Below are 24,738 nucleotides of genomic sequence, written 5' to 3'. Positions count from 1 at the left end.
TCAGACAGGTTCGTGAGTTCGGGACCTAGCCTGTGCAAAGGCTGGGTAGGCTGCGGCTCGCTCTGGGATTCTCTTTGTCACCAGTAGAGAGAATGTCCTCTTGGTATCACTGGTGCTATAGCCCCCCACCTGAGGCCTCTTCCTCTCCATCTTCACCCCCCAATCCTGCTCTCCTTGCTCCCCTATCTCCCTACATGCTGCCCATGGCTGTGTGGGAATGATGATGCCACATCCCTAAATTTTCAAGGTATGCTCTGATCCTTGCTTCCCCTGTCTGGTATTTCTTAGTCCCTAGCTCCCTGTCCACTTCCTGGGGCACTCTGGGAAAACAACGGTCCATGATAACACGTGTTTTCCCATAGCTTGACAAAGGGCATTGCTCATGCACACCAAGGGCAGCTTGACTCTGGGAATCCTGAGGCAGGGCTATGGTTCTCAAAATTTTCCTTTATTTGAGCACTTGGAGATTTTTCCTGACACAGGCTACATGCCTATATTTACACTTTGAAGGATTAAACCTGAGAAATGTAGAAATGCTTATTGCAATAGTCCCCACATCTGCAATACTGGTTACCCACAGTGATCTGTGATTGGAAAATACTAGATGGAAAATTACAGAGGTGATTTTTTTTTTGTTATTTTGATATTTTGTTACTAGTTACCATTCTCTGACTCTGCCTAAGTTTATAAGTAAGTTTTATCATCGATGTATATCTACAGGAAAAGTATATCTAGATACATACATAGTATTTCTAGAGTTTGGTACTCCCTGTGATTCCTGGCATTCATGGGAAAGAGGGGGTCCTAGAAAGTGGTTCCCTTGCTTAGGGGTGAACTGCTGAAGTTTCTTTAACTGTGTGTTAACACAATGTTAAAAATTTTTAAAAAATCCCTGGGTTGGAGAAATGGCTTAACAGTTAAGGCATTTGCCTTTGGAGCCTAGGGACCCAGGTTTGATTCCTCAGGACCCACGTAAGCCAGATTCACAAGGTGGCACATGTGTCTGGAGTTTGATTGCAGTGGCTGGAGACCCTGGCATGCCCATTCTCTCCATCTGCCTCTCTCTCTCTCCCTCTCTCTCTCTCTCAAATAAATAAATAAATAAATAAATAAATAAATAAATAAATAAATATTTTAAATCCCAGTCCAGGACTTCTGGGTAAGATGGCAGCATAGGAGTCATGCCAAATCAGCCAGCCTAGGGAGGGATTTAAGCACAACCACAGCAAAATACATCCTTCTTCTGAAAAGTGAAGGTATGTAGGTTATTGTTGGCCACAGCAGAGAATCAGGAGAGACGAAGATCTACCAGAAAGGAGGAAACCGGCCAGAATCCCACCAAGGTGCTTGCAGCCCTGATCTGCGCGGATCTGCGCACTTGCTCTGCCCAGCTCTGAGTTGCAGGAAGGGCTAGTCTCTCTTTCCACGTCAGGGCAGGTTGTGGGTTACATATTCTTGGTTGGCTTTACCATTCTTAGCTAAGCTGTATTTGGGGGTTGACTATTGTTGCCTTTGATGCTTTCATATTTATAGGGCTGGGGGCAGGGTCTGATTCAGACCCAAGCTGACCTGGAACCCAACCCAGAACAGGATTCTTAGCTTCCCGGCTGACAGGATTAAGGGGTACACAACATAGGCCCTTAAGGATTTTGGCTTTATAAGGTTACCTTGCACACTCTGTGCTGATTTTTATCGAATGTGTATATTGCCCAGTTGAATTTTAGAATTTGCCGGTAAATTGTTCCACCCAGCCCACTAGAATACTTGAATAGCAGGCAAACTCAGCACCTAGGATTGCTTGTGGTTGGACTGGAGTACAAGAGCCACACTTGGCACCTTAGACTCCTACACCGAAGGTGTATAAAGTGGGATTGCCATGTCTAAGAACGCTGCAGGTAATTAGAAAACCCAAGCATCAAATCAACTCAGGATGCAAAAATCACTACATTTGTAATACAAGAAACACAAAGAATTAAGACAATACAATTCCACCAAAAATTATAAACCCATCAGAAATGACCCCCCCCCCACAATGAGACTGTTTTAGAGAAAACGCCTGACAAATATTTCAAAACAACAATTTTATCTATACTCAAAGAAAGCAAAGGAATTAAAGAAGCAAACAAGGGAATTGAAGAAAACAAACTCCTGAAGGAATTCCAAGGTAACACAGGAAACCAGCTTAATGAAATAAGGAAGTTATTACAAGACATGAGTAAGGAAATACTGAAGAAAAACCAGGCAAAAATACTATCACTGAAAAACGCAGTAAGTCAAATAAAAAAAAACAACTCCATGGAAAGTCTCACCAGTGGAATAGATGAAGGAGAGGACAGAATATCTAAACTAGAAGACCAGGTGGCAGACCTAATACAGTCCAACAAAGAGAAAGACAAGCTAATAGGAAGGTAAAAAATTCCCAATCCAGAAAACATTTAGTGATACAGTATCATCCCTTCACATTTCTTGTGGCTTCTTTAATAACTGGTGTCATAACCCATGACTGATCCTGACTTTTGCTTCTGCAGTCAGTTGGTCATGATGGCACATAACACATCTCTAGAAAGTTCTACTGAATTGCTGTGAATGAGAGAAAAAAAAAAACCCAAAAAACCTATATCAAATGACATGTGAGTAAGGTGTCTTTTGGATACTCTGGGGTCCCTGGACTGCACTTTGAATATTTTATTTAGTTATTTCTTAATGAGATAGAGAGGCACATGTTGATTTCCTCCACTTCTCCTGAAGAGCACCTTTGCTCCTCTCTTTTTAAAAAATTGTTGTTTTTATTTATTTATTTTATTTATTGTTTTTATTTATTTATTTATTTATTTGAGTGTGACAGATAGAGAGAGAGAGAATGGGTGCACCAGGGCTTCCAGCCACTGCTAACGAACTCCAGACGCATGCACCCCCTTGTGCATCTGGCTAACGTGGGTCCTGGGGAATCAAGCCTCAAACCAGGGTCCTTAGGCTTCATAGGCAAGCACTTAACCACTAAGCCATCTCTCCAGCCCTGCTCCTCTCTTTTTTAAACAACATATTTTGTTTATTTATTTGATAGAGAAAAAGATATGGGGTGGGGGGAGAGAGAGAGAATGGGCACGCCAGGGCCTCCAGCCACTGAAAATGAACTCCAGATGCATGTGCCCCCTTGTGCATCTGGCTTATGTGGGTCCTGGGGTATCGAACCAGGGTCCTTTGGCTTTGCAGGCAAATGGCTTAACTGCTAAGTCATCTCTCTGGGACTCTCAAGCTACAATGTGGATGTGGGTCCCACATTCAGTGGCCATTTGACTCACTCTTTGGGGGGCTCCCTTCCCTGGGGGCTGACGGAGAATCCCACCTAGGAGGGAAGGGTCATCTGGCTGCTCTCTGGAGACAGCCACTCTGAAAGCATGCCACCTGCCCAGCAAGGGGTCCAGACCCAGATACTGTGATTTCCTCAATGCATAACTGGGAAGACTCCACCTCTTGGGTGTCTTCTCTCCTGTGCCTGAATAGAGAACCTTCTTAATAGGGGGTTTCCAGGGACAGTGGTGTTCCAGCTGGGTGAGGCCATGTGTGGAGACAGCCACTGGGCACTGTCTTATGTGCCCTGGGAACCCCCAAAAGGATGCAGAGCTGCCTCTCCAGGGGGGTCCAGCACTGTATGCAAGCTGGCCACCATCAGCTTGCACGGAGCACAAGTGTATATGACCTTCCTGCCTGCACACAGTGGGCCCGTCAGGATGGTTCGCCACTGCTGGCCCATGGAAAGCTCTGGTCAGATCCAAGTTCAGCAGCCATGATAATTTTCCTTATGAAGTGAGGAGGGAGAGTGAGTTTCAGAGAAGGACCCTGAACTGCTGCTAGAACCTCATTCCCTAGAGGTGACAGGGGCTTGGCATCTGGCAGAATGCTACCCCACAGGCAGGTTTTTGAGCGGGGGAGTGACATAGCCGGGCTGCTCTCTAGGCAGAGGGATCTGGGGCTGACCTGGAGAAATCAGAACTGAAAGATCACCAGGCGTGGTCATGCATGCCTTTAATCCCAGCACTCAAGTGGCAGAAGTAGGAAGATCGCTGTGAGTTTGAGGCCACCCTGAGACTACATAGTGAATTCCAGGTCAGCCTGGGCTAAAGTGAGACTCTACCTTGGGGGGGGGGGAAAGACAGAAGGATCGTGGGTGGGGGTGCACTCCCCATTCTCCCGGCTGCCAGCTCCACCTTTGCCTTGTCTGCACAGGGACCTACTCTGTGTCTTCCTTTGGGCTGGGAATCCAGCCAGTAGATTTATCTCTGGGCTATCCCTGGTCCCTGCTAGGCTGTGTGGCATGCGCACCCTGCAGCCCTACGCAGAAAGGATCCCTGTGGTGGCCTCGGCTGGCATCACCATCAACTTCACGTCCCAGAACTCCCTCACCGGCCCAGGCGTGAAAGTGCACTACGGCCTGTACAACCAATCGGACCGTGAGTACGGGTGGCAAGGGGCGGGGCCCTGCTCGCAGCCTCTCCCGGCGCTCCAGCTCCGCGCACAGGCGGTCACGTGCGTGCGTGCGTGCGTGCGTGCGTGTAGACCCTGGCAGATGGATGTTCTCATTGATGACATGAGTCCTAATCGTGCCCTTCTGCTTCCACTGTGCCCTTTGGGTGCCCAGCCTGCCCGGGAGAGTTTCTCTGCTCTGTGAATGGCCTGTGTGTCCCCGCCTGCGATGGCATCAAAGACTGCCCCAATGGCCTGGATGAGAGAAACTGCGGTGAGCGGCCGCCCCTGACTCTCCGCTCTCGGTTCCTATGCGCTGAGCTGAGCTAAGTGTCCCCCACCCGCCCCACATGAGCATCCCGGAAGTGCTGCTGGGAGGGCAAGATGGAGAAGGGGTGAGAAGACAATCTCCCTAGAGTTATCTGTTGAGGCCATGGCAGGGGTGAGTTGGGGCCTTCAGCTCAGGCTCTTCCCTCCCACTCCAGGCTAATGCCCCAATTCTGGCCAGTCTTCAACCAAAGGGTAGGGCAGGACCAAGAAGGGGATGGATGGCTGTTAGGCCAGGGTGAGAACACCTTACCCTCCTTGGATGCGCCTCTCCTGTCTCCGGCCTGGGCTTCAGACCAGGAGGGTCAACTCTTCCTGTCCAACCCTGAGAGAAGAGACTCAGGGCTTGGTGGTCCCCAGGCCACAGCACTCTGGGAACGACTCCTCTCTCCCAAGGGCTAGGTATGGGCCCCTAGAGCCACCATCCAGGCACTGGGTATAGTGGCAGACGTACCCCCACCCCGTCCCGTCAGTTCTCCATCTATGAGAAGAGAAGTCGGTGGGGAAGGGCTGTGGGCCTACCACCGTGCTAGGAAAGGTGCTTCATATTTGAAACGGAGCGTCTGGTGACCTTGGACACCGTACTTCACGTTTTTGTTTCTGCTCATAAATGGGGATTTAGAGGATTGCTGTGAGGCAGGTGTAGAGCAGCTGCAAGAGATTTGTGACCGGGGACACGTGATGCAGGACCCACGTACCGACGCCACAAAGCCTCAGCCTGGTCCTCTGGCTTGCTTCCCCTGCCTCTCTGTGCCTACAGTCTGCAGAGCCACATTTCAGTGCCAAGAGGACAGCACGTGCATCTCGCTGTCCAAAGTCTGTGACCGGAAGCCGGACTGTCTCAACAGTAGTGATGAGGAGCGGTGCCGAGGAGGTAGGATGAAGCCCTGCCCAGGAGCTAGAGGGGCACAGCTGGGCATTCCAGCCCATACCATGCCTCTTCTGCAAAGGGTTCTACCCTCTCGTCTGAATTCCTATCAACCCCCCACACGCCTATGCCAGTACGTTCATCTGGTTGGGTGGATACCTCTACCAATCCATTATCCATCTGCCCAACTACCCTCTCACGTACTTACCTATCCAACATCCACCACTCTACCCATCCGCCCATCAACCCACCCTTCCATCCACCTACTCACCAATCCATCCATCCATACATCCGTCATCTATCCATTCACCCACCACCTGTCTATCCATTCACCCACCCATCTTCCCATCATCCATCCATCTGCCAATTCATTTATCTACCCACCCACCCATCATCTATCCACCCATCCACCCATAATTTGCTCTCTGGAATCACACTTTCTGTCCATTGATTCACATGCTTGTTCATCCATCCAGCCACTACCCTACCAACCAACTCTGCATACCCATTCTTCCATCCATCTATCCAAGCAGTTCTGCCAGCCAGAAAGTCAGTCATCCATCCATCCATCCACCCACCCGTCCATCCATCCAACTGACCAACCGACCCTGACCGCTACTCAGTGATAGGCAAGGTGGAGCAGGCAGGTGAATATAAGACACGAGAGATGTGGTCCCTACCCTCCAGGGGTTACTTCTTAGTCAGAGGATTGAAAGCCTTTGGGACACCATGTCCAGTAGTGTAGGTAGGTTGGGAGGGCAGAAAGCCCTCAGCTGGGCCTCGTGGAGAGATCAGGCACAGAGCAGGCGGTGGCAGGATGTCCACTGAGGGCAAGAGCTCTTGGAACCCTAAACTGATAGAGGAAGCATGGTTTTGCCTTCAGGGTCCACGTGGGAGCAAAAGGCATTTCCCTGTGGTCAGGAATTCCACTCTGAGAGGAGGTACAGCCCCCCTCTCTCTCAACAGGCTAGGGTGGGTGGGCGTGGGGAGACCCTACAGGAAATTTAGACGAGCTTTCAGGGTGATTGAGACCCACTACCTAGTCTCCTGGCCTCTCCTGGTGCCGTCTTTTCCCCCGGGGCTCAGAGACCCACCTTCGGTGGCCTGCCTGGCCCCCTCCATCCCAGGAGTGCCTTGTGGGACCTTCACCTTCCAGTGTGAGGACGGCAGCTGTGTGAAGAAACCCAACCCGCAGTGTGACGGGCAGCCGGATTGCAGAGATGGCTCCGACGAGCTTCACTGTGGTGAGCCTGCTGGGATGGGGCCGGGAAGCTGGAGGGGGTCTCACTGCGTGTCCATCTGAGCCTGTCTCTGTCATGGCCTCTGCCACCTTACCCTGGGCCCAGCTCTTCCTGCTTTCCTGTCTCTCCATCGCTTTCCTTTGTCATGCCTCGATCTCTCTGCTTCTCGCTGACCTCTCCCCTCCCCTCTCCCCCTCTGTCCACCTCTGACCCTCGCCCACCCTCAGACTGTGGTCTCCAGGGCCCATCCGGCCGCATCATAGGCGGGGCTGTGTCCTCCGAGGGTGAGTGGCCGTGGCAGGCTAGCCTCCAGATTCGGGGTCGACACATCTGTGGGGGGGCCCTCATCGCTGACCGCTGGATCATCACAGCTGCCCACTGCTTCCAGGAGGACAGGTGAGGGATGACATCAGGATGTGGGAGGTAGTATGGGAACATTACATAGACAGAGGAAAGGGTGCGGAAGAGCCACGGATGGTCTGCAGTGACTTGTGGGATCTGGTCTGGCTCCACCTGAGCATGCTCTGTGTTGCTGGGCGGTTACTCAACCTCTCTGTACTCTCCCTTGGTGTCTTGCTTTAAGTTGGGTCTGCCTGAGACTCATTCATTCCCCCATTCACTCATTTGGCAGTGTTTGTTCAGCTCTTGCTACATGTCAGGGGCTAGCTGCACTTGGGGGGTACAACAGGAGACAAAACTGCCCGAGCTGGCCATCAGCCACAGCCCTTACCACAATCAGAGCCGTGACAGCCGGTGGTAGGCAGGTTGGCCCCATGCTGTCTTTCAGAGCTAGCTGGTGAGCTCAACCCCCTCCAGTTGGAGCAAGATCTGGACTCCAGACCCCTCCCCACAGCCCTTGGCACAGAGCCACCCCGTTGCTGGCCTCTGGGGACCCGCTTGTGCTCTTCAGGCACGCTGTATTGCAGCCATCTCTTCACCTCCCTGCTAAGTGGGCTCTCAAACAAGGAGAGGCACGCTTGTCTGATTTTGTCTCACACACACACACACACACACACACGTCTCGTGTGCTCTTGCGTGGGTGAGGGGGTTGACACGAGAGAAGCCCCTGCTTGGCTGGGGAGGGATGATGTTGGGGCCCCAGGCAGGAGAACCCAGGCCAGTGCTGAGGACTGTCCTCCAGCCAGGGGGATCTCGGGAGGACGGGGAGGCTGTGAGGGCAGCCGGCCATCACTGTTATTATTTATGGTCCCTGGATGGGAGGCATCTGCTGATCTAGGATTCTTTCCACCTCACACCCCAGCATGGCCTCCCCAGCTCTGTGGACCGTGTTCCTGGGTAAGGTGCGGCAGAGTTCACGCTGGCCGGGCGAGGTGTCCTTTAAGGTGAGCCGCCTGCTTCTGCACCCGTACCACGAGGAGGACAGCCATGACTACGACGTGGCGCTGCTGCAGCTGGACCACCCTGTGGTGTACTCAGCCACCGTGTACCCCGTCTGCCTGCCAGCCCGCTCACACTTCTTCGAGCCAGGCCTGCACTGCTGGATCACGGGCTGGGGCGCCCTGCGCGAGGGGGGTGAGCAGGAGCCGGCGGGGGAGGCTGGGGACATCAGTGGATCAGGCTGGAGGAGGGCGGGCAGGGCCCCAGGGCTGAACCCCTCAGGCTCTCTAGCTCTGGGGTTTGACAGGGCTGACTTTTATGAAGAAACTCTCTCCTCTGGCCCGTCCTTCCCTCTGGAAGGGAACTGCGGCAGAACCCGGGCCACGGGACATATATGTGGGGCCAAAGGACAGGCAGGGATGATGCAGCCCGTGTGGCTGTTTCTGGACGGATCATGTGTGTGTGTGGCGGGGTGGGGGGGGGCTCAGAGGAAGGACTCACTGCAGACTGGACTTGAGAGGAGGCTGTGTGTGCACTGCTGAGAGCGTGAGCAAGTGACGCTTGCCGTACTGCTCTGCCATCTTCTTGAACAAGTCTCTCTCACCTGAGCCTCAGTTTCCCCATCTCCAAAATATCTCCATTGGAAGGTGGGCATAATTCAGTAGTGGGGCACTTGCCCAAGTCCAGGGTCCGGGGTCTTTCTGCAGCTGCTGTCAGAAACAAGGGGTCTCTCCCTCTCTAGCCTTACCCGTACTGAGCCGCCATCTCTGGAGACCCTCGCGCTCAGTTCTGGGAACAAGGCTTGGCTGCTTTGGTGGTCTCATGAAGGCACAGGTGTCAGATGGGAAGACCTGGGGCACCACCAGCAGCCAGTAGGAAGGGAGCCTGGGCGGGGACAGGTGTAGCTGGGGAGGTTCTCACAGGACAGGTGGGACCGGCAGGCCACCAGAAGGACTTGGGCAGGAGTTCCTCTTCCCCACCCGCACCTTCAGTCACTTGTGGGGCTTCAAAACCCTGATGTCTGGCCTCATGGTAGACTGACAGATACCCATGCGGCCAAACTCCCGAGGCCTCCTACCACTCAGCATCCTGGAGGTGAAGCTCTGGGCTGGAGAGCAGGGGTTACCGAAGAGCTAAGTGGGGGGGGACAGTGAGGGCCTCGTGTTTGTATGTTGAAAGCATCCTCTGGGAGCCGCAGCAGAATGGAAGGAAGCAATCCAAGCCCGCATCGGGATGGGAGGAAGGACAAGTGTCCTGAAGGGCTTTCTGTTGGGGGTTGTGTCACCATGAGTCACCCGGAAGAGCCAGAGGGTGGGGTGAGGCAGGGAGGCAGGCGAAGGTGGGCAGAGGCTGGCGGCCCCTCAGGTCTCACTGCCGCCCTTCCTTCAGGCCCCACCAGCAGCACGCTGCAGAAGGTGGACGTGCAGCTGGTCCCCCAGGACCTGTGCAGTGAGGCGTACCACTACCAGGTGACCCCGCGCATGCTCTGTGCCGGCTACCGCAAGGGCAAGAAGGACGCCTGCCAGGTGACTTCTGTGGGACATGGGCCACCACCGGAGGGAAAGCAGTTGACCCTGCTTTGTAGACAAGGAGGCTGAGGCCTGGAGAGGCCGAGGGGCCCTGTCCACAGATGCAGAGGCGCAGAGCAGAGACCTTGGGGTGGGAGGTCGTGGACTCTGCTCCTCCGCTCACACAGTAGGGCGGGCTGAAGGGAGACCCTTGCACTGATGCAGCCCTGTCTCCACGTCTCTCTCAGGGTGACTCTGGCGGCCCGCTGGCTTGCAAGGAGCCCAGTGGCCGGTGGTTCCTGGCGGGGCTGGTCAGCTGGGGCTTGGGCTGCGGCCGGCCCAACTACTTTGGTGTCTACACTCGCATCACGGGCGTGGTTGGCTGGATCCAACAGGTGCTAACCTGACGAGCCACCCCTGCAGAACAAGACCCAGGCCAGGGTGCTCACTTGGCCTGGGAACAAGTATTCTGGGGCGAGTAGCCCTGTGGAGGCAAGAGGAGGCACTTGGTCCCCCAACCTGCTCCCTGAAACTTGCCCCAGTAATGCCAAAGAGGAGACGGGTGGCTGGTGATCTGGAGAGCATCCCCTGAGGGTCAGGAACCATGCCCAGCCAGGCTGCATTTGCCTCGGAGCCATTTCTCCCCCAGGCCCTGTGTCTCCTTTCTCTCAATCCACTGCTGCCTTGGGGCAGGGGTTGAACGAATAGCAATGATGCTGGTTCCCAGGTCCCTGGAAGAAAGTGTCTGAGACCCCCTTCCCCACACAGAAGCCACCCACTACTACACTTTGACCAGACAGAAAATGCCTGCATTGGAGGGGACACTCAGAGCCCTGAAGACTGCCAAGTGGGCCACTGTAGGCCAGAGGGTGGGACAGCCCCAGCGGCAGGATGCCTACCAGCAGCCTTGCCTGGTCCTCCCCGCCATTCACTGGAGGGCAACCTGTCTGCCCTGCAAATAAAGTGCTTGCCCAAGCCCGCTGGCTGGCATCTGAGACCCCGCAATCAATCTCATGCCCTTGACTGAACAGAGTGAAGGCCTGCCCATCCTTGCCAGCTGTCCAGAGGCCACTGCTCAGGCCCAAGAGAAATCTGGGACAGGTCATGGGTTGGCTGGGGACCCTCAGCTCAGAGCTGGGGAGGGTGTGAGTGGTAGATCCTTCTGGATCCCACCAAGGAAAATAGGCTCAGCTAGCGGGCAGCCTTCTGCCCTTAGGCAGACACTGGGGGTAGACACAGAACCTAGTGCAGACTACCTGCTGGCACAGTCTGAGCCCCCCTCCCGTGGCAGGACACACACCCTCTATGCACTGTGAGCCGTAAGCATCTCACGAGCTTCTGCCATGAGTACTGGGTACATGGGCACTGCACTGGGGCTGGAGATGAGAACACGGCTTCTGGTCGCCGCAGCCTGGCGAAGACAGCCTAAGCAAGGGTCAGTGGGGACCATGGAAGGGGAGATCAGAGATACTGCCATGTGGATGTGCTGGAGTAGGAGTCCAAGTGTGCACAAGGTAGGGAAGGGCATTCTGGAGAGGTGGCACATGGGCAAAGGGCACAGAGCCCTGGGGAAAAGGTACCCTGGGGGCCAGCAAGCTGAGGCTGCTAACCATTTGATTCTGAAACAGGCGCCATGCAATCACACTTGGAACACCCCCTCCTGTACGTGCACACACACACACACACGCACGCACACGCACACACGTGCAAGGAACTGGAGGCAGGGAGGCCACTGCTTGTGTCCAGAGAGGAGAAGGTTAGAGGCCCAGGGCAGTGGGGATTGGCTGCAAGATCTCAGCTGCTCAGACACCTAGTGTCACAGGTGCCACTGGAGGCAGTGATGGTAGAGGTCAACGCAGGTGACTCCTGGAACCTGACTGGGACAGAGGGAGAGAGGCGGGCAGAGAGAGAGCTGGCTGGGCTCAAGCAGGCAGGGCAGCCTCTGTAGCTAGGGATGGGCATAAAAAAGGTCAGGTGGGGGCTGGAGAGATGGCTTAGCGGTTAAGCGCTTGCCTGTGAAGCCTAAGGACCCCGGTTCGAGGCTCGGTTCCCCAGGTCCCACGTTAGCCAGATGCACAAGGGGGCGCACGCGTCTGGAGTTCGTTTGCAGAGGCTGGAAGCCCTGGCGCGCCCATTCTCTCTCTCTCCCTCTATCTGTCTTTCTCTCTGTGTCTGTCGCTCTCAAAAAAAAAAAGGTCAGGTGGAGGCCCCCTTCCTGGGTGAGCAGAACAGAGCAGGAATCACCTAGGGTACTCTGCGGCCTTAAAATCTTGGGCCCCACCCAGTCTGGATCCCAGACAGGAGCATAGGTAGGACTACTTTGAAAATGCCCCCAGGTAACTGGGAAAGCTGTACAGGGGCAGGAGCTGCAAGCTCACCTTGGGGAGGCTGGCAGGATCTAAGGGGTCACTACCAGGTGCAGAAACCCTCTGAAGGAATGAGCCTAGCCAGCAAGAAAGAGAGAGAGGCTGCAGAGCCTCGGAGAAGGGGTACGGGGAACAGAGGCCAGGTGACCAGGAAGTGGTGGTGCATCCTGGGCTCAGCATCCGGGGATTCGGCTGGCGAGGCAAGTGCTCAGTTCCAGCCCATAGGCAAAGGACCTGGCTGTCTTCCCACAACACGTGGCAAAGGGACAAATGGGAGGGTCTCTGGGTTCCAGGAAAAAGCACTGCTTTTTAGGGGGGGGATGTTAATGTTTACCCCACCATAGTTTAACTTCTACTCCCAAAAGTGGTCCAGAGAAAGAGGGAGGCAGCCAGGCCAGCTGTTTCTTCCGGTTTATTCACGGTGGGGTGGGATGCGCCCACCCCAGGTGGTCATGACAATGGAGGGCAGCTCAGCCTGTCACACGGGACCTACAGTGTCCCCTTCCCCACAGGTTCCTGGGCAGTCCCACCCAGCCATGGCACTCTGCTGCAAGATGCGCGGCAGTGTGGGGTGGGGCGGGCAGAGTCTACGCCCTCCTTCCTTCCTTCCTTCCTTCCCACGGGGCTACGTCCCTGCACTATCAGCCAGGCTCCAGCCTGGGGGCTTGGCTTGTCCCCCTCAGGGAATGTGAAGAAGGGTAGCTCCAGACACCAAGGGGGCTTTTGGGGACCCCTCTCCTCCCCATATCCTCACAACAACCCTGTGAGGTAGGTGGGCAGAAGGGTGACTCCATGGAATCGACAAGGAGACTGAGGCTCAAGGAGGTGACATGACTGGGCCGGGAGGGAGTGCATCGGCCATGCAGCAGGGAGACCGGGCTGAGGGGACGGAGGGGCCCGGGAGACACGAGTGGACAGTGCCACAGTCTGGCTGTGGGCCGGAGGCTCTGTCTGGGGGTCCCAGTGTCCACCTTAGGCCTTGTGAAGTCCCAGTGGGCCCTGGGCCTGGAGGCAGAAGTGAGTCCCAGCCCCTTGGCAGGTGCAGACAGCAGTGGCAGGGGAGAGGGCACGTCTTCCTCCTCAGGCCGGGGGCCCACCCCGAGGTACAAAAATAAAGGATTTCAGATCGGAACCCCAAGTCCCTGGAGGTGATCTGGGGGCTCACATCCTGGTGCCTCTGGCTTGTAATAGCTAGAAAATAAGAGGAGAAAGGGACAGAAGGAAGGGGTGAGAAAAGAGGGGCCGGTGAGGAGGGGTGATGCAAGGGCAGGAGGGGATCCAGGAGAGCGGGAGGGGGGGCGGGGAGAGAGGGAGAGAGAAAGGCAAGTGAGTCACAGGCTAGCTCTGGAGGAGGGGGTGGGGCTGGGGCCCAGAGGAGGTGGAGTCAGAACCCAGGAGGGAAGCCTGGTGCCTTTAAGATCCCCAAGATCCCAACCAGGGTGGAGCAGGCCAGGAGAGGCAGATGGCTATTGTCCCAGTCAAATGGATTGACATGGAGTGGCTTCTGTCCCCATTTAGAATCAAACTATGGCTCAGAGAGGGACAGGAACTTGCCCAAGGTCACAGGCAGGCAGGTAAGGCTGAGGGAGAGGGGGCCAGGGCTTTTCTGCCACACTCCTTAGCAAACTGTAGTGGACCCCTTAGCCACGGGGCTCCACCTGAGTCCTCTGCAGGGGCTTATGAGTCCCCAGACACCCAGGGGTGAGGCAGAGGTATGTGGCTTCCACAGTCCTGTCCTCCCCAGCCTGGCTCCGGTGCCCACAGGCAGACCAGCAGGAGACACCCCACTTCTGCGCTCTTTCTGCTCTCAGGGCCTTGCCCCAAGGCTCAGGTAGGTTTGGCAGAGGGAGAAAGAGCGGCGGAGGAAGCTCCCTGGGCACAAGCCCGAGGACAACCGGTTGCGCGCCCTCCTTGCTTCTGCCCCTCCCTCCGGCTCTGCCAGGCTACAAACCGGGGACGGCAGCTCTGGGGGCGGGCTCGGGGCCGAGGAGCTGTCACAGCAAGCTCGGGCTCGGGTCTGGGAGGGTGCAGACAGGGACCTGCAAGGAGGAAACGTGAGGAGGCAAGCGGGGACCCGTGGGGCCTGCGGCCAAGATCAGCCTCAGAGGTGCCCAGTGGGGTCAGAGGGCACAGAGCAGGTGCACCTGTGGCCCTCCTCCCTGAGCTGAGAGGCGGAAGGGGCCAGAGGGGGCACAGGAGGAGGCAGCAGGCAGGATGCTTGGGGACGCAGGGCCATGGGGTCTGAGGGGAGGGCGTGGGAGGCTGGGACCAGGGTGGCCCCAAGGTGGAGGCGGGAGCAGGCGGACAGGAAACCTGGACAGGGGCACAGAGGGAAGAGGCAGGGTGCAGATGAAATCCAGGAGGAAGAGGAGGTGGATGAAGATGAGGCAGGACCTCCAGCGGGAAGCGGAGGAGGAGGCGGTGGTGGGAGGGAGAAAAGGTTAGCGGGATCCTGAGATGACAGGGCTGCAAGAGAAAGTGAGAGAGGGATGGTTATGGGAAAGGTGACGGTGCTGAGCTGACCCTGGTGGCCCGCCCCACAGTCCCGGTCTGCAGCTGCTCCAGCAGGGAGGGGCGGGAGCCCCGGCTGGCCGGCTGGCTTGGATTAGCACTCATCCTCCTGGGGGCGGGCTGCACCTTTCTCCTGGGCATCCGCCTCCACCTGCACCTGGGCCACCTCCACCTCCTCCACCTCCTGCTGCCGCTGCTCCTCCAGCTGCTCCTCCGCACTCTGCGCACCCGATGCCGACCAAGGAAGAGAGAGTGGACACACTGACGTGGGGGCAGAGCTGTGGGCGGCTGTCCCCAGGACCCAACCTCGGGGCAGAGGGGCAGGCGGGTGTGAAGGGGCCTCGGGGGAGGAAGGGCTACAGCCAAAGCAGCTGGGGCATCTCCAGCGCTGGGATGGTGCTGGGATGCTCCGGGCCAGCCTGGCCAGTCCCAGAGAGGCTGTGGAGGAACTGGTGGGTGTGGTAAGGGGACAGTGAGGGGCACCTGCGGGCAAAGGCTTTGCTTTGGGAGGGCGCATCCAGAGCAGACAGCCAAGGAAGTCCCAGGGCCGTCACCATCTGGCTCTGGATGCCAGCAACAGTGTCTGGTATCCTGGGCCTGGGATGGTATCGCAGGGAGGCAGAGCAGCAGGTCGCCCTGTGCCCCTGGCACAGGCTGGGGAAGCAGAGGAATCTCAGCAGGACTAGGTGGCAGACAGATAGGAGACTGGAGTCCCCAAGTCTCCAGCGCTAGGGGACAGTCTCTGAAGGAAAAGGCTTCCTCCTTCCTCCAGGGCTCATGCCCACTCTAGATCCTACCACGGGTCCCCAGGGCTTCCAATTGCCCTGGGTAAGGGGACAGGTCTGTACTCCATCTCTCCCCAAAGGCCGCCACCAGCCACACCCTCAGGAGGCTGTCACCAGAACCAGCCTGTGGGGCTCTCGGTGGCCTTTGTGCAGAGTACTGAAGAGACCCGGGGAAGAGGAAGCCACTGGATTGGGCTTCCCTGACCTGACCTGACCTAGCCTGGCTCGGGATAGTCACCGGGGACTGGCAAATCAGCTGGCCACTTGGAAAGCAGGAGTTGCAAGTTTCCATCAACAGAGGAGTATACAACCCAGCCTTCCCTTCACAAGAAACACAGCTAAGGTGCCTTGAGGAGGCAGGTCTGCAGTCACACACACCACCACACTGTGCCCTGACCCATACAACTGTGCTCTGCCTGTGGCCACCACATGGTGCCCATGCAGGAGGCATTGAGCCCACCCCGACTGTGCCCTCAGATGGTCCTGCCTCACTGTTCCCCAGCCTGGGTCTGGACTGTGGTGGCATGAGATGGATGGCATTGGCAGTGACTGTGACCATGGGTGTTATGCAGGAGGGAGGAGAGAGAGGAGAGTGGGGGAGGGCAGGAGGGCACCATCTTCACACAGGGCCAGGGCTCACCTTGGTTTTGCGGCTGGACTCGGAGCTCAGGCCATGCGGGGAGCTGTGCAGCTCCTTGGACACCACGCACAGGAACTCCGCCTGGTCCTCGCTGCCGTAGTTATAGGAGGAGCCAATGTTCACCAGCTGCAGGAGGCGGGGCGGGGGGGGACACACCAAGAGGACAGGGATGAGGGGGACCATCCACATGTCCACACAGCTTTGTTCCTGGTGGCCTGTGCAGGCGGCGCCAGGCTTGCCAGAGGGCAAAGTGGACAGGAAGGTGGACTCCCCGTTCCTCTCCTGCACCTCTCCTGGCTTGACTGGACCGGACCCCAGCAGAGGGGGCAGTACCACACCCACCCCTGCCCCACAGCCAGGGGCCACTTCCTGACAGCGGGTGGAGGCCCATGGTGGGCAGGCTGCCCCTCCCCCAGCCCAGATGTGCCTGCAGGGTGGCACGGCAGGTTGGATGAAGACACAGCCTGCTCTACGGGGCCCAGGACTGGTGGCCCTGACTACTGGATCTGCCTCTGGGAGCCCGAGCAACTGCTCAACAGCCTTAGCTTCAAAGAGTGGGCCTCTGGGTTGTGGAGTCCTGTGAGTCACCCCTGTGCACCCTAACTAAAACGTCCTTGCATGTCATGAATCTCATAGAACTCGCAGGAACCCTGACTTGGCAGGCAGAGAAAAACCTCACTCTGCTGGCAGCAGGGGCTGAGAAAGGTTCTCCTGCCTCGACCTCCTCAGGGCAGATGTGGCTCTTCTCACAGTCTGTGTGCAGGACTAGGACCTTCCTGACGGCCCTTTTCATTTTCAGAAGGACCCCAAGGACGAGGTCCCGCAAGCCCACATCCCAGGACATCCGGGAGGGGGAGGAGCGGGCTTGCTGGGCCTGACCATGGGAGAGCACGGCCATGGGAAGAAATGAGGGGACGCTAGCCTTTCCCTGCAGCTTGCAGCTACGGGGGAGCTTGTGGGCAGACAGGGTACACAGGGGCTGGAGGGGCCTTTCTCCTACTCTCAGTGCACATCTGACTTTGGGTTCCCTTTAGTCAGGGCTCTGGGCCTCTAGAAACCTGGGAGGTGGGAGGTGGCGGTAGCAGGGACTTCACCACGTATGTGTGGTGGTTTGCATGGAAAGTGTCCCCACAGTCTCCTGTGTTTAAGATTAAGACTCATACTCAGGGCTGGAGAGATGGATTAGCAGTTAAGGCACATGTCTGTGAAACCTAAGGACCCAGGTTTGATTCCCCAGGACCCACGCAAGCCAGATGCACAAGGTGGTGGCGCATGTGCCTGGAGTTCCCTTGCAGCAGCTGAAGGTCCTGGTGTGCCCATTCTCTCTATTTGCCCCTTTCTCTCTCTCAAAAACAAACAGACAAACAAAACAAAACAAAACGAAAAACAACTCATACTCAGTCCCCACCCAGCTGGTGGAATTTGGGAGGTACAGTCTTGCTGGAGGAGGTGTGTCTCTTGGGGGCAGGCCTAGGGGGTGTTATAGGCCAAGCCCCTTTGCTGGAGCTAGCTCACTCTTGCTGCTACCTACTATCACAAGATGTGATGCCCAGCCTCTGCTCTGCCATGCCATTCCATGCCATGATAAAACGTCCTCTTGAGACTGTAAGTTGAAATACGCCCTCTCCTCCCGTCAGATGCTTTGGGTTGATGCTTGTCCCCGCAAGGAGACGTGAACCATAGTGCAGCGTTAGGACAGCGGTCTCCCACTGGTGAGCCGCATGTGTCCTGAGGCACCTTGGGTCATGAGAACCTCACAGGAAGCCACTGCCCGGACCTTCCCAGAAGGGAGTGATGCTTATCACTGCACACGGTTGTCACAGGGCCTGGAGGCCCTAAGGCCACGGAACTGTAACAAGGCAGCCTGGGTGCCACTCACTCTGTGGGCACCTGAGCTGTCCCCGAGGATCACAGCCTTGCGCCGAGCAGGGTCCTACTGATGAGGATGCCCGGCGCTACCCAGTGGCAAGGGCTTCCCACCTCACTCCTCAGTCTGCACCCAGTGGGCCTTTCCTAGTCTTGTTTAGTTCAATCAAGACCCCAGGTGAGGACCACGGGAAGCTCGAGACTGAGGCTATGGGAAAGGAAGGGCGCGGCACAAACCCAGCCCACCTGCTCGAAGCGCCAGCCGTCAGACATGGTGGAGACCATCTGCGTGAGCTCCTCCTCCTGGCACTGCAGCACGCGGTACACATGCTTGGGTGGCACCTGTGGGCAGAAGGGTCACATGGAGTAAGCCGCTGTGTGGAGGAGACACCAGGCACACAGCGACCTACTTCTCAGCTATATACCCCTAGAAGGAGGATCAGAAAGTAAGAAGGGGCGGGGAGAGGGAGGAGAGAGTCAGGCTCTGAATACCTACTGTGTGCCAGGGGTTACACACGTGTAATTCACTTCTGCCCACATCCCTACACAGGGCAGGATTTTCACTGAGGCTCAGGGACGTTCCTTTACTTACTGAAGGCCACCCACCTCAAGGAGCCAGAAGTGGATCCGAGAGGGAAGGAGGGTAGGACATGGGGAGGTTTCTAGATTAATAATTGAGTCGAGCCCTCACATATTTAGCACCTGTGGCCGGGAGGCTTGCGTCTTACTCTATCCCTAGCTGTGTACCCTCAAGTTAGCAAAGAATCTCTTCCCCTGTCCCCCTATAGACTGGCCTCTGTGGACTGGGAGCCAAGAGCTCATGTGCGCCCACTGGGAACAGCTGACTTCACGAAATGGACCTTTATTCATCCTGCGTGGGCCTGGTGGGACCCTGTACCTCTACAAACAGCCACTGTGAGGAAGGGGTGGGTGGGCAACTTTGAGCACCTCTATGTTCTACAAGAGGGCACTCAGAGAGGGGCAAGGCTGTCTCCAGGACACATAGCATGAGCTGAGGCAGGGATAGAACCCTCACTGTGTGTCCCTCCACTTGGGCCTGTGCTGAGCTGCCAAAAGCAAAGGAGCCCCCTGCCCTCCCCTCAGGCTGCTCAGCCTCTCCAGGCAGACCACCCCTCTCCTCCCCACCACCCACTGCTGGTCCTGCCTCGTCTCGCCAACCTGGGTCACCGTGTAGTCCTTCTCCTCCATCCGGTCTTTGATGATACGGATCAGCGGGCCGATGTTGTAGAACTCGGCTTCCTCCAGGACCCCTGGCATACAGAGTGGCCCCAGTCACTGATGCTGCCCTGCACCCAGTTCTCTCTCATCCCCCACTCTGGTCACATGTTCTGACAGGGTCCAGAGATCAAGGGCAAAACAAAAGGGCACACTGCTTCCTTCTTTGGTCCCTGCACCAGGGGCCATGATGCTACCACCCAGCCAGCCCTATGTCTCTCCACTGTGCTGGACCTGGTGAACAGCTGGAGTTGCTCTGGGCTGTGAGAGACAGGGGTGTGCTGGGACTGAATCCCGGAATGCCATGGAAGGGTTCGGGCTTATCCTGTTGTGCGTGTGTCCCCTTTCGCTGAGAACACGCTAAGTGCCAGGCCCCGGGCTGCAATGTCATCACACTCTTTATGAATTTGGGGGTCGGGGAGGCTGGGAAGAAAGCTCAGTCAGTAAAATGCTTGCCTCACAAACACAAGGGCCTGAGTTTGATCCCTTATACCAAAATAAAAATGCTGGGTGTGGCGGTATACGTTTGGAACCCCAGCATTTGGAGGCAAAGACAGAAAGATCCCTGGGGCTTGCTGATTAACTACTCTAACCTAACTAGTGAGCTCCAGGCTTACAGAGACCCTGGCTCAAAAAGAGGTGGACAGGAGCTAAAGGGATGGCTTAGCGGTGAAGGCACTTGCCTGCAAAGCCAAAGGATCCATGTTCGATTTTCCAGGACCCATGTAAACCAGATGCACAAGTTGGCACAGTTGTCTGGAGTTTGTTTACAAACTGGAGGCCCTGGCATGCCCACCCTCCCTCTCTATCTGCATCTATCTTTTTTTAAATTTTTATTTATTTTTGTTGACAATTTCCATAATTGTAAACAATATCCCATAGTAATTCCCTCCCTCCCCTACTTTCCCCTTTGAAACGCCACTCTCCATCATATCCCCTCCCCTCTCAATCAGCCTCTCTTTTATTTTGATGGCATCATCTTTTTCTCCTATTATGTCTACCTGTATCGTTTTCTCTCTCTCAGACAAATAAAATAAATTCACATTAAAAAAAAAGTGGACAGCATTTTTCAGGAACACACAAGGCTGTCCCTGATCTTTATATGTACACATGTACATGAGTGTACACACACACACACACACACACACGCACGCACACTTAAAAACAAACTCTAGTTGGATGCCTTTAATCCCAGCACAGCTAGGAGGATGCCATGAGTTTGAGGCCACCCTGAGACTCCATAGTGAACTCCAGGTCAGCCTGGGCCAGAGTGAGACCCTACTTTGAAACACCAAAAAATTAAACAAACAAACAAAAAAATCACAAACTCTACAAGTGGGTGTTTTCATCATGCATATCCATTGGACAACTAGGGAAACTGAGGCTCTGAAAGAGAAGTAGCTTTCCAAGGTCATGTGGCCTGTAAGTCACTGAGCACATGCCTCAGCCTGCAGGTTCCCCGTGGTCAGTAAATAAGCTTTAATGTGGGCTGGAGAGATGGCTTAGCGGTTAAGTGCTTGCCTGTGAAGCCTAAGGACCCCGATTTGAGGCTCGATTCCCCAGGACTCATGTTAGCCAGATGCACAAGGGGGCGCCTGCATCTGGAGTTCATTTGCAGTGGCTGGAGGCCCTGGTGCACCCATTCTCTCTCTCTCTGCCTCTGCCTCTTTCTCTCTGTCTGTTGCTCCTAAATAAATAAAGAAAAATTTAAAAAAAAAAAAAAAGCTTTAATGTGCAGCCCCTCAGCGATCACTCCTGACGGTTTGCAAAGCCCTTGTGGGTCCATCCGAAGTTTTGGGATGCAAAGCAAGCAGGCTTCACTGTCACGTTCCAGAGCTACATTAATCTGAGACTAAGTCACCCCACCCCCACCTAGCGCGGTAGCCTGAGCTCTCAGGTGTCTGCGCTGGCAGAAGTTTCTGCTGGGCCCCCTGGAGACAGGGCCTGTCGTGGACGTGCATGTCCCTCAAAGCTCATCACCAATGCGATGGTGTCAGGACAGCACAGGCTAGTAGGAAGGAGGTGAGGAGGTGGAAAGCAGAGCCCGAGGAGGTGAGAGCACTTAGAGAAGAGCGAGGCGGCGACCCTATGGGCACCTGGAGCATGCCAGGGGAAGTGGGCAGTGTGCAGGCACTCCGGGTTCCCCAGCCTGGGTCACGAACAGCAGAGAACCACCGCAGACGGCCCCTGTGTTGCCACACTAATCCCAGCCTGCAGAACTGGGACGGTAAGCACTGGCCATTACATCCCCGCCACCCCGCATTCATTACAGCAGCTACAACTGACGAAAGGGGGCGCTTTCTTTCTTTTTGTTCTTGGTGTTGTTTGTTTGTTTATTTTTTAATTTATTTATTTGAGAGTGACAGAGAGGGAGAGAGAGAGAGAGAATGGGCGCGCCAGGGCCTCCAGCCACTGCAAACGAACTCCAGACGCGTGCGCCCCCTTGTGCATCTGGCTAACGTGGGTCCTGGGGAACCGAGCCTCGAACCAGGGTCCTTAGGCTTCACGGGCAAGCGCTTAACCGCTAAGCCATCTCTCCAGCCCCCTAAAGGGGGCTCTTTCTTATCTACACTGCATCTCTGATGTTCACTGAGGACCTGCCAGAGCAGGCGGTCAGGCCAGCAAGTGTCTCTGCTTGAGTGACAGACATCTCCACAGGACCTGGCAGACAGAGGACAGATGACAGATATCTAACGTGCTCCATGCTGGGAACTATGACTTCCTTCTGCCCTCCGCACTGCTTAGCCAGGTGGGTACTTCTGACACACCATTTCACAGAGACGGGCACAGAGGCTCAGAGCGGTTAAATAACACCTCTACTGTTGTGCGGCTAGTAAAAAAAAAGTCTCCTCCCAGGCCCCTAGTTCTGCCCTGTCTGAAGGTGTGGGAGCAGCAGGGCTCGAAGGAGACAGAACCTGTAAACAGGTGTTGTCTGTGAGCAGCTGCCGTGTGAGCCTCCCTCCCTAGGGATCTGCTCCCAGGCCCAGGCCCCGCCCATGCTATCTGCTCCCCTTGGACTGCCAAGCAATTGCAGGGCCTGCAGAGCCAACCACCTACAGTGAGCTCCCAGGATGCCTTGCCTCACTTGGCCTCCACACCACTGTATCCCACTGAGGTCAGCCAGGGGAGACCATAGCCCACAGTAAGAAGGCATGGGCTGTGCCAGAAAGCCACAGGTGCATGGGACAAGCGATCTCTGCAGTCCCGATGCATGCTCTCCAGAATACAGGTCACTGTGCCTGTTTTGTAGACACGAGTGGAGATTCAGATAACAGTAACATGTCCAAGCTGGCCTGGCTGTGTCAGCTGACCCAGGGTCATACTCGATGCCCAGAGGAATGTTGATTTGGGACTGATCAGCTCCTGCCCTTGGACCAATCTCCTGAACACAACTTCCTTGTCTGCTAGGCCCCCGTGACGTACAGAAGGACGGGAGGGCCAAAGCCTGCCAGGGAGTGGCTCATACACCTACCTCCGCCCCTCCCAACACTCTCACAAGCCGGGGCTGTGCTGTGGAGGCTGCCAGCTTTGGGGAAGTCACCCACTCCACCCACCTTGCACAGACAGCAAGCCTGTGCTTGGGAGACACTGAAATACACCGAGAAAGACTACAGCTCTTCCCTCACCCAGCTTCAGGGCGCGATGAGCCACACCTGGCTTCCCAGGAGGCCAGCGAGAAAGGGCACTCCCCTGGCAGCAGGAGGCCCCAGGCCTAGCCAGCTTCCTTCACCCTCTGCCTGCCACTCCAACACTTCCCCAACAGCAGCTGGTGTCAACACGAGCCTGTGAGCTTGGCAGAGCCCCCGAGAATGGGACACCAGGCTGGGATGGCAAGAGGCAGAAAACACACACAGGAGAGAGCAGATGTCACCCCAGCTGTGAGAAGTGGCCTTCCTAAGAAGGCCCCCCTGGCAGGCTGCAGAGAATGACAGCTCTAAGACACGGGCTCCAGGCCAGCCGCTGGACTGACCAACTCACCCTCCTCAGCCATGTCTTTGTCCAGCACCAGCTTGCCATGTCGCAAGAAGTTCAGGATGGGTCCAAAGTAGGTGGGATCACGGTCAATGAGGTAGGCCCCAGTTTCATCCTGTAGAGCAGATGGCCACGGGCAGTGAGAGATGACCAGGCCTTCCTGCCCAGGGGCCACACACATATCCAAGTTCATGACAGGCCCCAGAAAGACAGCCAGGAGGCAGGAAGGGAAGAGCGGAAGGATGAAGCAATAAGGCCCTGGGTTCAAACCTGACCTCTGCCTTATCTAGACTATGTGACCTTGGACCAATTATGCAGATTCTTAGAGCCTCTTTTCTCTTAGGGAGTGAGTAGGTGCATGCAGTGATAGGAGGACTGAGTGGTCCTTGTCCCAGCACAGGGCTCAGGGACCTTCCCTCTTGGAAACCCTGAGCCAACTCCACCATTCAGGGCACCTCTAGTCTTTCAGGGGATGTTTTCAAGTTTCCAAAGGAACCGCCCTCTGATTGGTCGTTTGCAGCCTGCAGGGAGGGTATCAGTACAACTCCACAAGAGAAGACTGAGACACCAAGAGGAACGGGACTTGTCCAAGGTCACAGCATGGGAACGACACAGAATTGGGGACAGCGGACCTTAGTGGACATCCCCACGCCCTACCGATGAGGGGGCTGAACTCTGACCAGGGGAGGTCATGTCTACAGTTGACAGCAGAGTGGGGTCCGAGCCCAGAAGTGGTGCTTTTGCTGGGCCGACGCTCCTCCCACATTAAGCTCAGCTCCAAAGCACCCAGACCACCTCCACCCAATCCCCCCCTCCACCCCGACCGTTCACACCCCAAAGGCAGGGAGAAGCGGCCTCATGAGCTCCCTCCTTCCCTGGCGCGGGAGTCCTGTCGGGGAAGCTGGAAAGGCCCGGCTTGTCCCTGCATCTCACGGAAGGGGTGCGTCCCCATCCAGGGCAGCGCTCCAAGCCTCCAAATGGCCGCGGAGGCCTGCGTCGTCCCGTTGCCACGGCAATGGGCACAGAGCTCCTTCTCTGCTCCACTTCCTTCCCCCTCCTCCTGCCAGTTCTTCCCGCCTCCGGCTCCCGGGAAAGGAGCGCAGCCGGGCCTCCAGGCTGGAGGGCGCGCGGGCTGGACAGCGCTGGGTAGGGCGCGGGAACCCCGGCACCCGCGGGCTCACCCGGTCCGACTGCAGCTCTTCTCCCTGGCACAGGCGGCTGAGGAAGGACTTCTGCTCCCGGCACAGCGTCTGTCGGGTGGTCAGGAACACCGTGCCCCCCACATTAAGCCGCACCCACTTGCCCCAGCCGCCCCCGGCGCGGCCGCCCGCCCCGGACGGCGGCTCTGCCTCCCCAGCCTCCATCCTCATCGCCGGCCCCGGCGTCTGCATCCTCCGCTCGGCGCGCGGCGGGCGGGTACCAGCGCGGGGCATGCCGGGAGTTGTAGTCCGAGCGCTCGGGCAAACTGGGCTGGGCTGGGCTGGTTCCAACAGGAGCAGCCCTGGGATGCCTTTGGTGCCGCCCACGCAGTCACCCCTTCATTGCTTTTCTTGGCAGGCCGTGCACTGGGTCTCTCCAAGAAGCCCTTCAGCTAGATGACAGGGTTTGGGCATTAT

At 56.5% G+C, this 24,738-nt stretch overlaps 2 protein-coding genes across 14 annotated transcripts in view; one reads left to right on the top strand and one right to left on the bottom strand.

Moving 5' to 3' along the window:
• Nucleotides 1-10,751, top strand: part of Tmprss6 (transmembrane serine protease 6) — a 34,683-nt gene extending 23,932 nt beyond the window's left edge. For both annotated transcript variants that reach the window (XM_045152979.1, XM_004650281.3), the window contains exons 11-18: nt 4,306-4,451; nt 4,640-4,738; nt 5,552-5,665; nt 6,787-6,903; nt 7,128-7,296; nt 8,162-8,433; nt 9,628-9,764; nt 9,995-10,751. In XM_045152979.1, coding sequence (XP_045008914.1) covers nt 4,306-4,451; nt 4,640-4,738; nt 5,552-5,665; nt 6,787-6,903; nt 7,128-7,296; nt 8,162-8,433; nt 9,628-9,764; nt 9,995-10,153 — 1,213 coding nt within the window. In that variant the 3' untranslated portion in view covers nt 10,154-10,751. The remainder of the gene's footprint in view (nt 1-4,305; nt 4,452-4,639; nt 4,739-5,551; nt 5,666-6,786; nt 6,904-7,127; nt 7,297-8,161; nt 8,434-9,627; nt 9,765-9,994) is intronic.
• A 1,760-nt stretch (nt 10,752-12,511) lies between these two features.
• On the bottom strand, nt 12,512-24,513 carry Kctd17 (potassium channel tetramerization domain containing 17). 12 transcript variants are annotated; one of them, XM_045153111.1, is made up of 9 exons: nt 24,304-24,513; nt 23,129-23,237; nt 19,094-19,185; nt 18,161-18,256; nt 16,049-16,174; nt 14,750-14,843; nt 14,426-14,578; nt 14,064-14,151; nt 13,095-13,303 (listed from the first exon to the last, which is right to left on the bottom strand). In XM_045153111.1, exons 1-9 carry the CDS (start codon nt 24,511-24,513, stop codon nt 13,234-13,236), a joined length of 1,038 nt encoding a protein of 345 aa, XP_045009046.1. In that variant the 3' UTR covers nt 13,095-13,233. The 12 variants fall into 12 exon arrangements, 11 of the variants coding, with proteins under 11 accessions (XP_045009043.1, XP_045009049.1, XP_045009046.1 ...); XM_012949345.2 differs by having other exon boundaries at nt 14,507-14,578; XM_004650278.3 differs by lacking the exon at nt 14,426-14,578.
• Nucleotides 24,514-24,738: the final 225 nt, after the last annotated feature.

Source organism: Jaculus jaculus, chromosome 6, assembly GCF_020740685.1.
Source record: "Jaculus jaculus isolate mJacJac1 chromosome 6, mJacJac1.mat.Y.cur, whole genome shotgun sequence".
In the NCBI taxonomy this organism is placed as follows: domain Eukaryota; kingdom Metazoa; phylum Chordata; class Mammalia; order Rodentia; family Dipodidae; genus Jaculus; species Jaculus jaculus.
Note: the sequence above shows the minus strand (reverse complement) of the source record. Positions and strands in the feature narration are given on the sequence as shown.

Excerpts from the sequence above, each read along its gene's own strand:
- Kctd17 (XM_045153108.1), bottom strand. The coding sequence starts at position 24,513 with ATGCAGACGCCGGGGCCGGCGATGAGGATGGAGGCTGGGGAGGCAGAG. Across the intron at positions 23,238-24,303 it reads AAGAGCTGCAGTCGGACCGG|GATGAAACTGGGGCCTACCT; the intron begins GTGAGCCCGCGG and ends TCTGCTCTACAG. Across the intron at positions 18,257-19,093 it reads AGGACTACACGGTGACCCAG|GTGCCACCCAAGCATGTGTA; the intron begins GTTGGCGAGACG and ends TTCTGCCCACAG.